The sequence below is a fragment of the Lampris incognitus genome, chromosome 1, assembly GCF_029633865.1.
Source record: "Lampris incognitus isolate fLamInc1 chromosome 1, fLamInc1.hap2, whole genome shotgun sequence".
Classification (NCBI taxonomy): domain Eukaryota; kingdom Metazoa; phylum Chordata; class Actinopteri; order Lampriformes; family Lampridae; genus Lampris; species Lampris incognitus.
The window spans coordinates 14,925,806-14,941,674 of NC_079211.1; the positions used below are offsets into that span (position 1 = coordinate 14,925,806).

A 15,869-nucleotide genomic window follows, 5' to 3' on the forward strand; every position below is an offset into this window, starting at 1 on the left:
AGGACACTTAGATGGCCAGTTGTGTCTGTAGGGACGCCCGACCAAGCCGGAGATAACACAGGGATTCGAACCGGTAATCCCCAAGTTGGTAGGCAACGGAATAGACCGCTACACTACTCGGACGCCCCCTCTTCTTAATTTTTTAACCAAAGCCCTACCAGATCAGTCTTTTGGGCAGAAATAAATATTCTGTTACAACAAATCCTTGCAGGGAGTCTTCGACCTCCACATATCTCCACCAAAAGCAAGACAGAGGATATCATAGTTTGCACAGAGATGGAAAAATAATGCTAAGAAATGCCACAAGCACACACCTAAAACTTCGTTTATTTTTGTGTCACTCATGTAGGTAGGAAACCTTTTCGGCTCCCATCGCTCCACCATTATCACACTATACAACGGAGCCTTCGACTCTTCCTCGGCACTCTTCTTCGTCATTAAGGTAAGATGGATAAGATCCACGTGCATTTACATGCAGTCAAAGGGTAATAACTTGGCGCTGAAAATAAAGCATGGGTTATGTTGATATCCCCTCACCAAGCTCTCCTCACCTCCTGTAGTTGGTATTTGAGTTGGGGGTCTCGCTGCGTGCCTCCTTCCTCTTTCTGTCTGCCTGTGGCGTCATTCACCTGCTCAGGACCTTCTTCCTTCTGCCCAAAACCAAAATCCCTTACCCTGTGCCAGAGGGCTACACATATGGGTACGAATAACACCACCACTACCAGTGCACACACATTCACAGACATGCATATATATATATAAAACTTTGTTAAAAGAAATACTCAACAGTAGGGAAAGTGCTCAACAAATAAGGAGCAAAATTTTATCCAGGCGAACTGATTCAACCTTCTCTGAAACACAAGGAATAAGGGATACTGGATTGGGATATTATGGGACCCTCTCTAACTTTATTTTTCTTTTTTAAAATTAAAGGAACACGGAAAGGTATACAACTTTAGTTCTGCCCAATCCGATTACTCATATTCTCAAGTGAAAAGCCCTCTGCAAATATTTTTTTCGTCAAACAATAAGTTGTGTTTAAATCCCTCTGTATAATTCCATTTGCTTCCAAAAGACTCTCTTTATGGTTTTGGGGTCATCATCCATTTATTAATTTTTGCATTTGCACGTTAAAAGCTGGGCGGCATGGTGGCACAGTGGTTAGCGCGGTCGCCTCACAGCGAGAAGTTCCTGGGTTCGAACTCTGGGGTTGTCCAACCTTGGGGGTCATCCCAGGTTGTCCTCTGTGTGGGGTTTGCATGTTCTCCCCGTGTCTGCATGGGTTTCCTCCGGGGGCTCCGGTTTCCTCCCACAGTCCAAAGACATGTAGGTCAGATGAATCAGCCGTTGTCCCTAGGTGTGAATGTGTCGGCCCTGTGATGGATTGGTGGCCTGTCCAGGGTGTCTCCCCGCCTGCCACCCAATGACTGCTGAAATAGGCTCCAGCGTCCCACAACCCGAACTCGGATAAGCGGCTTGGATAATGGATGGATGGATGGAAGTTAAAAGCCAAATTAAAAGCCCCCCCTCGGTTCAGGGATGGTCATTCCCTCTTCAGGCCATCTATGAGAAGAGGGAATGACCGATAGACTATTAGAATGCACAACTGGAAATACCTTAATTTTTTTTAAACTCTTGTCTGTAAAGGAAATTTAGAGGGCTTTCTCTTGGAATAGTGGCTTTTTCTTGAAAAGTGACTAGAACAAGAGCCGACAGAGGAGCTAGTTTATGATTTTTCTCGATGAACCCACGGGTAGCTGGTAATATCCATGAGTATCCGTAATAACCGTGCAAAGGAGCCCATCATCGTCAAAGAACTTGATCCAAAGATCGTCACCTGACGTCTGTTGCCTGACCCTACTGTGACCTTTGCCTTGTCAGGATGACCTGTGGTAAATCGGACACGTTTACTCTTGAGCAGACAGCGCCTGATGAAAACATACAGAGGGACACGGACAAAGAGGAAAAGAAGCTCGCCAAGGTGGGCCTGCCACTGGAAGGTGTGTGTGTGCATGTGTGTGTATAATTTTACAATAGCTTAGACTGAGGCGCTGCACATATTTGAGAGATTATGGTGACAAAATAGCCTCATACTTGCTTCGTCTACTCTCAGTTGCCTGTTGATTTTGGTTTGGAGCCTTTCTTTCCTGTCTTACTCATCGTGGCATGTTGTTCCCTCTCTCTTCATTCTCTCAGAGAAAAGTTTCCGCGAGTGTGTCCTGTCCAGGCTCTTCCTCTGGCACCTGCTGTGGTTGTCTGTTATGCAGCTCAGACACTACTTGTTCATCGGTACTCTCAACCCTATGCTACAGAGGCTGACGCAGGGCGAGCCTTCACTGGGTAAAAGCAGACGCATGGGTTCTCTCTCTCTTTCTCGCTCTCTCTCTCTCTCTCTCTCTCTCTCTCTCTCTCTCTCTCTCTCTCTCTCTCTCTCTCTCTCTCTCTCTCTCTCTCTCACACACACACACACACATTTGCTTAGGTCACTTTTGGGGTCATTACATAGATTTACATTCATTCCCTCGCTCTTCACCCTAACTTTAACCATCAGAACTACATGCCTAACCCTAACCCTTGCCCTAACCCAAACCTAACCCTAACTTAAACCACTGACCCAAAAATCAGCTTTTTACCAATTGGGGACACGACTTCTATCCCCAATTAGACAGGCTGCCCCCAATTAACTGGTCTCTAGTCTGAAATGTGGCCATCTTTTTTTTTTTTCAATTCCCCCCCCCCTTTTTCTCCCCAATTGTATCCGGCCAATTACCCCGCTCTTTTTGAGCCGTCCTGGTCGCTGCTCCACCCCTTCTCTGCTGATCCGGGGAGCACCCTGACTGACCAACCAGATGGGGCGCTAGTGCAGCGACCAGGACACATACCCACATCAGACTTCACCTGCAGACAAGGCAGGTGTCTGTAGAGACGCCCGACCAAGCCGGAGGGAACATGGGGATTCGAACCACCGACCCCCGTGTTGGTAGGCAACGGAATTGACCGCTACGCTACCCGGGCACCCGTGGGAATCTTATCTTCCCACATCTTCATGAGATGGGATCATTATCATGAGATCATGAGATGGGAAGATCGCCATGGCGGCACGAATTCACGTTTGCAGCGGCCTCACCCAGAACCGTCGATGCAGTGTCTTTGTCCACCTCTGCGTCTAAGTTTGTTTTGTCTTTGTTTGATGGCTGTGGGAGAGCTGGCGCTGGATTGGCTGGGAGAGCCTGGTCTGCTGCGTCTCTTGGGGCCAGGGACCACGGCCCTGCCAGAGCTGCGCCCGAGGAGCAAACACCGAGGGCGCAGCTCTGGCAGGGCCGTGGTCCCTGGCCCCGAGGAGCAAACACCGAGGGCGGTCTGACAGGACGCTGAAGCGGGGCAGGCTAAGCTAACCGCTAGCCCATGCAGACTGGCAGTTCCGACAGTCATCCTGGCTGTTCTCTCTGTTTTTTATGTTTTTGGTGGTGTCGTTTTGGGGAATTTGGGGTGTGTGTTTTTGTCTTTTGTGTCGCACTGCAGAATTTTGTTTCTTTTGTGTATTCAAGTACATGATAGAAATGACAAATTGCTCCTGATTCCTGATAAGTGAAGTTTTGAACTAGAATTTTTTACCGGCCCTGCTGGGGTGGGGTGGGGGGTGGGGGTCACTAACTAATGGCCCTGCCCTCATTAAAGTCAAAAGTCAAATTCATATTTATCTACGGTGCATTATCAACCAACGAGGGTCTCGACACACCCCACATTAAAAACAAACAAACAAACAAAATGGTTAGGTTGATTAGATAGAAAGAAAAAAACTGTAATGATAATAACAATAATAACAGCATCATAAGCGTTGCAATATCTTTTTTTCCCTTCTTTTTAATCTGTGTCATCATTGGTCATGTCTTGCTGCAGTGAGCCAGTACACCAACGCATTTGCCATGACCCAGCTGTGTGGGGTGCTGTGTGCTCCGTGGAACGGCCTCATCATGGACAGACACAAGGGAAAGCCCCGTGCTGCAGGTACCCAACCAGTCAGAATCCAAGTTGAAATTTGCCCGCCCTGAATTAAGTCAGAATGTTCTTCAGTGGACTCTGATACCACTCTGTGTGTGTGTGTGTGTGTGTGTGTGTGTGTGTGTGTGTGTGTGTGTGTGTGTGTGTGTGTGTGTGTGTGTGTGTGTAGGAGAGAGCGAGCGAGAGGCGGACTTGCGGGCCACGGTGCTGTCGTTGTTCCTAACTGCGCTACAGTGCGTGCTGTTCTCAGTGTGTGCCTCCACCCCCCTCCTCCCTCTTCAGTACCTCACCTTCATCCTGCAGGTGCTCAACCGCTCCTTCCTCTACGGCGGCAACGCGGCCTTCATCAGCGTGGCGTGAGTAGGGGCCGAGGTTGTAGCTTGAAGTTGGTGTTGGCTTGCAACTTGTGCAAGCCTCAGTAGTATTGGGAGCCATGCCAAAGCCTACAGGTTACCTCAGTTTTCTGTCTTGTCTCTCTGTTTTAAACTTTATTTGAATATCTTATATCTTGCTTTTTCTTCTTGTATATATTTGTGTAAATATGTAAAAAAAAAAGTTATGTATTTTCATAATAAGAAAAAGCGTATTGGAGTTTTTGATGCATGGATGAATAACACTTGCATGAATTGTTGAAAGACATGGCTGATGTACCCAACCAGTTGTTTAGCTGATGATACAAGAGTTTTTTTGCAGGGTTGGAATGGCAGTGTTGTGAAGTCACTTATCTTCCTTTCTCTCTTCTGGTTCCTTTTCCTGTTTGCTCCTCCCCTTTGTGTGTGTGTGTGTGTGTACACGTGTTTATTACGTGTGTACGCAGTTTCCCTTTGTGTCACTTTGGGAAGCTGTATGGCCTCATAATGGCTCTGTCTGCAGTGTTCTCCCTGCTGCAGTACCCCTGCTTTGCCCTGGTCAAAGGAGTTCTGGGAGGAGACCCGCTATATGTAAGTGGAAAAAAAGACCTCCTTTTGTTGCTGTTACCAATGAAATTTACAGCTATTTGTGCCTGTGTGGGATTATCACCTGTTCAATTCCTTTATCATAGTGTGTTTTACCAACGCCGAGTCTCCAAAACTCACTTTTCCATCTGTCCACCTCCCTACTTTCTCTCCCTGCTCTGCGCTCTCATGCATCTCTCTTTGCTTACTTACCCCCCCCCCCGTTTCATCTGCTTTCTTTCTTCTTCTTTTTCTGATCCCGTCTGCAGGTGAACATATCCCTGACAGTCCTCAGCATGCTCGCCTTCATCCATCCCTTCTCTATCCACATGCACTGTCGAGGCCTGGCCGCCGACAGAGCCAAGAACAGGGACGCCGTTGGTGTCTACTGATGGGAGTCGAACCCTGTAAATGAAACCTCTGACATGCTTAATTCCATTCATTTAATTAATATCGACAAGCAGTGTGATGTCTTTTGTTGTCCGACATGTCCTTAGTGGAAAATGAACCAGAATTAAATGTTTGTTAATACATTTTTGATCACGGCTAAGTTTTGCTTGGCTTCAACACGCAATGCATTCACAGTCATTCAGTCTGTGTTGGGAATGAAACTCAGGTTTAACCAGATATTCTGAACGTGCCTTTTTTTGTGCTGTGAAGTTTCTCTGCCATTTGATGTGTATCTGTAATATATAGTTTCCAGTAAGGATGAATCAGTTTATGAATATCTTTCTTTCTTTTTTTTACATATTTACAATACGTTGTGATCTACACTATCTAGACTGTGTTCCAGTTTTTTAGCCAGAATTTCACTTTCACCTAAAGCATCCCAGCATTGAGACGGACATGAAATGTGACACACTTTGGATGTAGGTGCCAAAAAGATGCTTTAGGGAAGGGCAGAAATCTGATTTGGCTGGTCTCTTACAACTGATGCTCCATACTGCTGGTTGCGAACATTGCTAATGCAATATGTTCTTCTATAAGAACGTGAGCTTGTGGCGCTATGCATTTTGTATGCGCTGTAAAATATTTGCCGAGCTTTACGGTATGATTCATTCATTCATTATCCAAACCACTTATCCTGCTCTCAGAGTCGTGGGGATGCTGGAGCCTGTCCCAGTAGTCATTGGGCGGCAGGCGGAGAGACACCCTGGACAGGCCGCCAGGCCATCACAGGGCCAACACACACACACACACATCTAGGGACAATTTAGTATGGCTGATTCACCTGACCTACATGTCTGGGAGGAAACCAGAGCCCCCCGGAGGAAACCCACGCAGACACGGGGAGAACATGGAAACTCCACACAGAGGACAACCCGGGACGACCCTCAAAGGTTGGACAACCCCGGGGTTCGAACCCAGAGCCTTCTTGCTGTGAGGCGGCCGCGCTAACCACTGCGCCACCTTGTCACCTACGGCATGATTATAAGGCCTAAATTCCTTTGCTTTACATTCAAGGGTGTTTTCAAGTGCTCAGTGATAACACGATAAAATGGTGCAAACCTGGACACCAAAGGTAGTTTTCTGTTATTTGCTCTCTGTTGATTAGGGTCAGATGTGCATTCAACACAGAGCTAACAGCCAATGAGACTAAGCGTCCAATAAGGTGAGACGAGACTACATGTAATAATAAGTATGTGGTAAAAAAACAACTGAAATCTGCATCTGGGTGGTGTAGCGGCCTATTCCGTTGCCTACCTACACGGGGATCGCCGGTTCGAATCCCCGTGTTACCTCCGGCCTGGTCGGCGTCCCTACACACACAACTGGCCGTGTCTGTGGGTGGGAAGCCGGATGTGGGTATGTGTTCTGGTTGCTGCACTAGCGCCTCCCCTGGTCAGTCGGGACACCTGTTCGGGGGGGGGGGGATAGCGTGATCCTCCCACGCGCTACGTCCCCCTGGCGAAACTCATTTGTCAGGTGAAAAGAAGCGGCTGGCGACTCCACGTGTACCGCAGGACGCATGTGGGAGTCCGCATCCCTCCCCGGATCGGCAGAGGGGGTGCAGCAGCGACTGGGACGGGTCGGAAGAGTGGGGACGGATACAATTGGGGGGAGGGGGAAAGTGAAGAAGGAAAAAACAAACTAAAATCTCATCAGTTTGATTCATCTCAGCCGTTAGCGGCGTACAACCAGCAATACCTGTGTAGGTAGTCTTTGCACGTGCTGTACATCAGCTGGCATTAAATGTCAACCTGAGTAATACAGCGAGAAGACTCGAGCCATAGAAACTGATTAGTTTGTTTCTTCTTCTCCAGTTCAACTGTTGTGTGTTTTTCGGTAAGACCATTGCCGTGCAGGTAGATGTTTTATCTTGTTTGTTACCAAAATTCCAATAAAAAATAATTATCCAATGAAAGCGGGTGTGGTGATATCACATGTTACAGCTGAAACCACAGCACACTAGAAGACATTTGTTTATTCTGTCCTCGGGGACTATCAGTGTGTGCTCAAACAGCCAGTCGAGGCACATGAAGGTCATAAACCGCTGAAGAGGAAGAGGAAGAGGAGGTGCGATATTTGTTCAGTGATGTAAAAAAAAAAAAAAAAAACCCAAACTTGCCTTTTTGTTCTTGCAAAGTGAAAAACGCGGTTTGGTTCTGTTGACCTTTATCAGAACCAGAGTTCATATGCAAGTCACATGCAGTGGGCGTCCGGGTGGCGTAGCGGTCTAGTCCGTTGCCTTACCAACGCGGGGATGCCGGTTCGAATCCCCGTGTTACCTCCGGCTTGGTCAGGCGTCCCTACAGACATGACGGGCCATATCTGCGGGTGGGAAGCCGGATGTGAGTATGTATCCTGGTCGGTGCACTAGCGCCTCCTCTGGTCGGTCGGGGCGCCTGTGCGGGTGGAGGGGGCACTGGGGGGGACTAGCGTGATCCTCCCACGTGCTACGTCCCCCCGGCAAAACTCCTCACTGTCAGCTGAAGAGAAGCTGCTGGCGACTCCACATGTATCGGAGGAGGCATGTGGTAGTCTGCAGCCCTCCCCGGATCGGCAGAGGAGGTGCAGCAGCGACCAGGAAGGCTCGGAAGAGTGGGGTAATTGTCTGGATATAACTGGGGGGGGGGGGCACACATAAAAAAAAGTCACATGCAGTATTTCTTACATATTAGAGATTCAACACTTTACTAATGTGGGTTTATTATTATTATTGATTAGGGTTAGGGATGCTGATGTCATATCCTGCCCAACACACAATCAGTCCAGCTTTCATCGGTCCACTAAACTCTTAAGTGAATCTCACCGATGGCAGACTCCTTTCTGCTCATATTTCATTTATGAAAGGATCATTAGCTTTAAAAACGTGACAGATATGATAGCCTACAACATTCTGCCATAGCAAACAAACATCATGAGAGTTTTACATAATCACTGCAAAAGGCAAAAAAGGCAGGGTGGAGTGGGTGGAGAAGAGTGTCAGGAGTGATTTGCGACAGAAGGGTACCAGCAAGAGTTAAAGGGAAGGTTTACATGGTAGTGAGACCAGCTATGTTATATGGTCTGGAGACAGTAGCACTGATGAAAAGACAGGAGGTGGAGTTGGAGGTGGCAGACTTGAAGATACTAAGATTTTCATTGGGAGTGACGAAGAAGGACAGGATTAGGAACGATTATATTAGAGGGACAGCTCAGGTTGGATGGTTTGGAGACAAAGCAAGAGAGGCAAGATTGAGATGGCTTGGACATGTGTGGAGGAGAGATGCTGGGTATATTGGGAGAAGGATGCTGAATGTGGAGCTTCCAGGGAAGAGGAAAAGAGGAAGGCCAAAGAGGAGGTTTATGGATGTGGTGAGGGAGGACATGCAGGTGGCTGGTGTGACAGAGGAAGATGCAGAGGACAGGAAGAGATGGCAACGGATGATCCACTGTGGCGACCCCTAACGGGAACAGCCAAAGGTGGTAGTAGTAGTATTGCATGAGACAATAGTAGTAGTAGTAGTAGTAATAGTAGTAGTATTGCATGAGGCAATAGTAGAAGTAGTAGTAGTAGTAGTAATAGTAGTAGTATTGCATGAGGCAATAGTAATAGTAGTAGTATTGCATGAGACAATAGTAGTAGTGGTAGTATTGCATGAGGCAATAGTAGTAGTGGTAGTATTGCATGAGGCAATAGTAGTAATAATAGTAATAGTAGTAGTGGTAGTATTGCATGAGGCAATAGTAGTAATAATAGTAATAGTAGTAGTAGTAGTATTGCATGAGACAATAGTAGTAATAGTAGTAGTAGTAGTAATAGTAGTAGTATTGCATGAGACAATAGTAGTAATAGTAGTAGTAGTAGTAGTAGTATTGCATGAGGAAATAGTAGTAATAGTAGTAGTGGTAGTATTGCATGAGGCAATAGTAGTAATAGTAGTAGTAGTAGTATTGCATGAGGCAATAGTAGTAGTGGTAGTAATGCATGAGGCAAAAGACGGATGCTGTTGGCCCGGCCCACACTAAGAGGCCAACAGTATGGTATTATAGCATCTCCTGCTGGCTGCTATGTTGGCATGTTGGTTAATCGGAGTGAAGCCTATTTTTCTTTCTTTATTGGATGGACTTTGCTAGAGATGAAAAAACGGGCAGTAAATGACAACTGCACGAGTCTCCTGTGAATTAAAAACCCGTCAATGTTTACAGCTATATTTTCTGAGTACACTCTGGAATTTAATGGGCGCTGGACGGTACGACCGCAACGCATTCCGCTTTTATGTCGTGCTCCTCAAAACTCTGGCAACTACTCAGTTTTAGGTTCCTGTCATGATGGAGGAACATGCCAGACTAGGTAGCCCTTTTCTTTGTAGACAGCAGAACTTACTGTTGAAGTAGTTTCCAGCATTTTCTCGTGGAAAATGGAGCGATGTTTGCAGACAAAAGGCCTCATATGAGGCTGGTCCATAACCACTTGTCTCATGATGGAGCCATATATGTCTGTGTGTGTGTTGTTACGGACTAGTCGGGTCTAGGGGCTAATGGTTAAGCATGCAATAAACACCGTAAACACCTCAGGATGTTCTCTCTCCAAAGCCATGGTCTCAGGGACCTCACAAGGTGTCTCACCCACAACAGGTGTCACACAAACCTGAGTACCAGCCAAATCATTATCACTGCCCAACACAAAGGCCACTCCTTCAGTCGGCAAGGAAGGGACAATGCCCACCACTACCGGCCCTGATACGATGTTGGATGCAGGAAATACTTTGTGCAGAGGGGCACTAACAAAACCACCTCTTACTCCTTCTTTCACTTATCATTTTATTGCAAATACATTCAATATCCAAGGCTTTGCTTCTCTGTTTCACATGTCATTAACAGGTTTTCGTCTCTCAAAAGCTTCGCCATTTCCACCTCTCCTAGCTTCTTTTTTAATTCTCCTGACAATGCTGTTGGACTAAGGTGTACGTGCTCATCATCTTATCTGAATTTAAGGATTATTTTAAAACCATCCCTCACAACCTTTTGCCGAACAACTCTCCTGTCTTCATCTGAACAGCTCTCTTCCAAGCTTCTTTTACTATTCTGACTTACATCTCGCTTGTTTCCCCCAATTCCTCATCCTCCCCCTCAGAAACTTAAGTCACCAAACTTCATATCATCATCGTCCTCATCATCTACCTGAGTCGCGTCCCTGATCCAGTCATGCCAACCGCCAAGTCCAAAGTCCAGAAAAATTCGTGACTTCTCTTTCCGGATTCTCTCTCAGATTCTCTATAAGAGTACATCTGTCACCATTTTACAATGCTGTGATTGCAAACATCCCCAAATCCTCTGTGTTTCGGTCGCTATGCCACTGTATTGTTTATAAGGGTGGGGGTACCTGCAGTCAGTTGAGACTGAAGAGGTCACTCATTAGATGAGTGATGAAACGTTTCTCTCTCAATAAACGCTGTGTCCAGATGAACTGATTCAGCTTTCTGTGATCAAGTAAGGGTTGTGTCTGGGTTGTCCCGGATGGCTCTGTTGGCCGAGGTATACGTTTATGCTGTAGTAAGTCTGACTCTTCCTCGCATCTTTTGTCTCATGTCAACCCACCCCCTATTTTCTATCTACCCTGGCAGAATAGTGTAATTTAAGAACTGGAATTTCAGGCATTACCAATTCTCCCCCTTATCCCGTCAAGTCGGGTTTGTTTATGGTCCACGGTTACAGTCAATCGGTAAAAACAAGTACACATGGTGTACGACACTCCCTGTGCTGACTATCATTAAGCCCTCGATTCAGATGAGGGAAAACTCCACGAGAATAGCCTTCGCGGGAAAAAGAAAATGGGGGAAACCTCAGAGAGAGCCTCGAAAGGAGGAATCCCTCTCTCAGGATGGCCCGCAATATAGTGGGCAAAGTAAAAAATGTGGGTAAAAGATCGAGACCCAAAATGCTCAGTGAAGAGACTTGGTGATTACGAAACATTGCAGAGCACAACGCAAATAAGAAACCACAGGATAATGATATGTAAATTGGTGCATGCTGGAATTGCGCTGCATAGATAAACAGGTGAAGCATCTTCCCTGGACGTCAACACAGAACAGCACCATCCTATGCAGCATCCTCATCCAATCATTAAAGAGGGCTGGAAATAAAGAATAGAGACACGCAGCGGACAGACATGTGAGCGATGTGCCGGTTGTCCTCTTTTAGTCATTGGTGGTCCATTTCAATCGTTCCACTTTATTCATATATACACTACCGTTCAAAAGTTTGGGATCACCCAAACAATTTTGTGTTTTCCATGAAAAGTCACACTTATTCACCACCATATGTTGTGAAATGAATAGAAAATAGAGTCAAGACATTGACAAGGTTAGAAATAATGATTTGTATTTGAAATAAGATTTTTTTTACATCAAACTTTGCTTTCGTCAAAGAATCCTCCATTTGCAGCAATTACAGCATTGCAGACCTTTGGCATTCTAGCTGTTAATTTGTTGAGGTAATCTGGAGAAATTGCACCCCACGCTTCCAGAAGCAGCTCCCACAAGTTGGATTGGTTGGATGGGCACTTCTTGCGTACCATACGGTCAAGCTGCTCCCACAACAGCTCAATGGGGTTCAGATCTGGTGACTGCGCTGGCCACTCCATTACCGATAGAATACCAGCTGCCTGCTTCTGCTCTAAATAGTTCTTGCACAATTTGGAGGTGTGTTTAGGGTCATTGTCCTGTTGTAGGATGAAATTGGCTCCAATCAAGCGCTGTCCACTGGGTATGGCATGGCGTTGCAAAATGGAGTGATAGCCTTCCTTATTCAGAATCCCTTTTACCCTGTACAAATCTCCCACCTTACCAGCACCAAAGCAACCCCAAACCATCACATTACCTCCACCATGCTTAACAGATGGCGTCAGGCATTCTTCCAGCATCTTTTCATTTGTTCTGCGTCTCACAAACGTTCTTCTTTGTGATCCAAACACCTCAAACTTGGATTCATCCGTCCACAACACTTTTTTCCAGTCTTCCTCTGTCCAATGTCTGTGTTCTTTTGCCCATCTTAATCTTTTTCTTTTATTGGTCAGTCTCAGATATGGCTTTTTCTTTGCCACTCTGCCCTGAAGCCCAGAATCCCGCAGCCGCCTCTTCACTGTAGATGTTGACACTGGTGTTTTGCGGGTACTATTTAATGAAGATGGCAGTTGGGGACCTGTGAGGCGTCTGTTTCTCAAACTAGAGACTCTAATGTACTTATCTTCTTGCTCAGTTGTGCAACGCGGCCTCCCACTTCTTTTTCTACTCTGGTTAGAGCCTGTTTGTGCTGTCCTCTGAAGGGAGTAGTACACACCGGTGTAGGAAATCTTCAATTTCTTAGCAATTTCTCGCATGGAATAGCCTTCATTTCTAAGAACAAGAATAGACTGTCGAGTTTCAGATGAAAGTTCTCTTTTTCTGGCCATTTTGAGCGTTTAATTGACCCCACAAATGTGATGCTCCAGAAACTCAATCTGCTCAAAGGAAGGTCAGTTTTGTAGCTTCTGTAACGAGCTAAACTGTTTTAGGTTGTGTGAACATGATTGCACAAGGGTTTTCTAATCATCAATTAGCCTTCTGAGCCAATGAGCAAACACATTGTACCATTAGAACACTGGAGTGATAGTTGCTTGAAATGGGCCTCTATACACCTATGTAGATATTGCACCAAAAACCAGACATTTGCAGCTAGAATAGTCATTTACCACATTAGCAATGTATAGAGTGTATTTCTTTAAAGTTAAGACTAGTTTAAAGTTATCTTCATTGAAAAGTACAGTGCTTTTCCTTCAAAAATATGGACATTTCAATGTGATCCCAAACTTTTGAACGGTAGTGTGTATATATATATATATATATATATATATATATATATATATATATATATATATATATATATATATATGTGTGTGTATAAGCCCTCTCTACCTCTTCTACTCAGTCTCTCCTCTCTCTGGTTTTGAGGCTAAAATGCAATGGGAAAGAAGGTGTTGAGAGTATCTTGGTGTTGTTGCATCTCCACAATCCCAAAATGAGGTCACAATTTCAAAGCCCTGGAAGGATAATTTATGATACTACACAAATACCAGTTAAGACATTGAAAATATCAAATGATTCATGGAGGAACAAAAGCTCATCAGACCATAACAACCTCAAAACACCTACAACATGCATGACTCAAGTATACATCATCGGCAGTCACTCGTGGTAGAGTATGACCGTCCTCCTTCTGGGTCCCCCTGGGTCCTCAAGTGGGCGTAGAGGCAGATCCTGGAGCCACATAATGGGAGGACGCCTGCACGTGACAGCTTTTTACATGGAGTGGCTGATGCGCCTGCAGCCACCACACGGTCCTTGGCAGGGAGTGGCCACAGTGGCATGGAGAACCAAGATGATTGGGGACCACTCGCTGTTGCAGCCTTCATCCGCCTTCACTGCCATTGTGACCTGGAGACATCTTCTGCCAGTTCTGCCGTTGAGGTCTCCGGGTCACTTGTCAATAAGGTGGGCGAAATAAGACTGAGGATTACGTCGCACAACATGGACAGCTATGTGATGAGCTGGCTGGACAGCACCGTTCCTGACACGGTTATTGAACTAGTGGGGCACTCTGTTTACCTAGCGGACAGGACAGCAGCCTCCGGTAAGAGCAAAGCTGGAGGAGTATGTATTTACATGACTGGTGTACAGCTACGAACATTATTGGGACACACTGCTCCCCGGGCTTAGAATACCTGGCTGTGAAATGCAGGGTATTTTATATGCCGAGGGAGTTATCTGCCATCTTAATCACAGCTGTTTACATACCACCACATGCTAACGCTAAAATAGCACTGGAGGAAGTGCAGAGCACTATCAACAACCAGCTGAATGCACATCCAGAGGGAGCCGTGATTGTGGCAGGAGACGTAAACCACTCCGAACTAAAGACAGTGCTACCCAAACTCCACAAGAGTATCAGCTCCCCAACCAAAGACAAAAATATTCTGGACCAAGTTTACACCAAAATCCCGGGAGCAGATAAACCATCTCCACACCTCGGCTTATCAGACCACATCTCACTGGTAATGACTCCATCCTATAAACCTCTAATCTGCAGAACAAGACCAGCTGTTAAAACTGTCCAGGTTTGGAGTGAGGAAGCCAATTCACGACTGCAGGACTGCTTTGGAAGCACAGACTGGGAAGTGTTTGCACAGGGAGCAGACTTAGAGGAATTCACTTCAGCCGTCCTGGCCTACGTTCAGTTCTGTACTGAGACAGTACTAACCACCAAAACCATCAAGGTATTCCCGAACCAGAAGCCATGGCTGGACAAGAATGTACGGTCTCTGCTCAGGGCTCGAGATGCTGCCTTCAGGACAGGTGACATGCTGGCCTACAAAAATGCCTGGGGGGACTTGAAGAAGGGCATTTGAGAGGCAAATGCAGGTAAAAGCAGCGTATTGAGGGGCACTTCACCCACAACAACAGACCCTGGAGCATATGGAGAGGTATTAAAAACATAACGGATTACAAATGCAGCACCCAACACATCAGCCATGACAGTGCACTCCCCGACACGCTTAACCAGTTCTTTACATGCTTTGAAACGCAGAACAGCAGAGTGAGGGCCCAAATGACCCTGCCCAAGGAGGAGCATGCACTCGCCCTACAGCACCATCAGGTGAAATCCAGTCTGAGGAGAACTGATATCTCCAAAGCGGCAGGACACGACAGAGTGTCAGGCCACACACTGAAGACATACGCTGACCAACTAACAGGGGTGTTCACCGACACCCTCAACCTCACCTTACAACAGGCTGTAGTCTCCACCTGCCTTACATCCACCACCATTGTACCTGTACCCAGGAAGACAGCAGCCAACTGCCTCAATGACTATTGCCCAGTTGCCCTGACCCAGTTAATAAAGCTGGGGTCCCGAGTAGCTTTATTGACAGCTGATGATTGCTTATGGCATGAAACATGCTTTTACTGTCTCATAAAGAATTTACTTGACTCACTGGATTATATAGACACATATAATGTCCTTCTCACCTATTTCGGGTGGTGAGCTCATGGACGTTCCTTATTTCATCCTGGATAGTGGCTGTGACCTTTGGCCCCCATCTTATCACTCACTCAGTCTCAGACTGCTGGACTGCTGGACCCGCCGTGCATTGTCTGAAGTTTCCGTGTCCTGATATCTGTGGCCTTTATCTCCTCCTTTGGCCAGTTTATTATTCCAGCTATGTATCTGGTAATCTGGTATATATATATATATATATACATGGTGTTTTTTTTCTTCCGGAAACCGTCAATGGTGTTGATGAAAGTGCTCAACAAATGAGGAGCGGAATATTAAGATAGATGTAGGAAAAAAAACTTTAATTCATAGCAGTACAAGCCTGTTTCATGCGTTGCGCGCTCATCAGCTGCCAAGTCGGTTATCAGTAGCCAACTTATGGTTGCTTATGGCATGAAACAGGTTTTCTACTGTCTC

General features: G+C 46.1%; 1 protein-coding gene across 4 annotated transcripts in view; it reads left to right on the forward strand.

The window, feature by feature from the left end:
- slc43a3b (solute carrier family 43 member 3b) overlaps positions 1 to 5,477 on the forward strand; it is a 31,743-nt gene extending 26,266 nt beyond the window's left edge. For all 4 annotated transcript variants that reach the window (XM_056275635.1, XM_056275610.1, XM_056275626.1 and 1 more), the window contains 8 exons: positions 350 to 442; positions 561 to 700; positions 1,882 to 2,000; positions 2,197 to 2,340; positions 3,901 to 4,008; positions 4,172 to 4,358; positions 4,820 to 4,943; positions 5,207 to 5,477. In XM_056275635.1, coding sequence (XP_056131610.1) covers positions 350 to 442; positions 561 to 700; positions 1,882 to 2,000; positions 2,197 to 2,340; positions 3,901 to 4,008; positions 4,172 to 4,358; positions 4,820 to 4,943; positions 5,207 to 5,329 — 1,038 coding nt within the window. In that variant the 3' untranslated portion in view covers positions 5,330 to 5,477. The remainder of the gene's footprint in view (positions 1 to 349; positions 443 to 560; positions 701 to 1,881; positions 2,001 to 2,196; positions 2,341 to 3,900; positions 4,009 to 4,171; positions 4,359 to 4,819; positions 4,944 to 5,206) is intronic.
- The last annotated feature ends 10,392 nt before the right edge of the window (positions 5,478 to 15,869 follow it).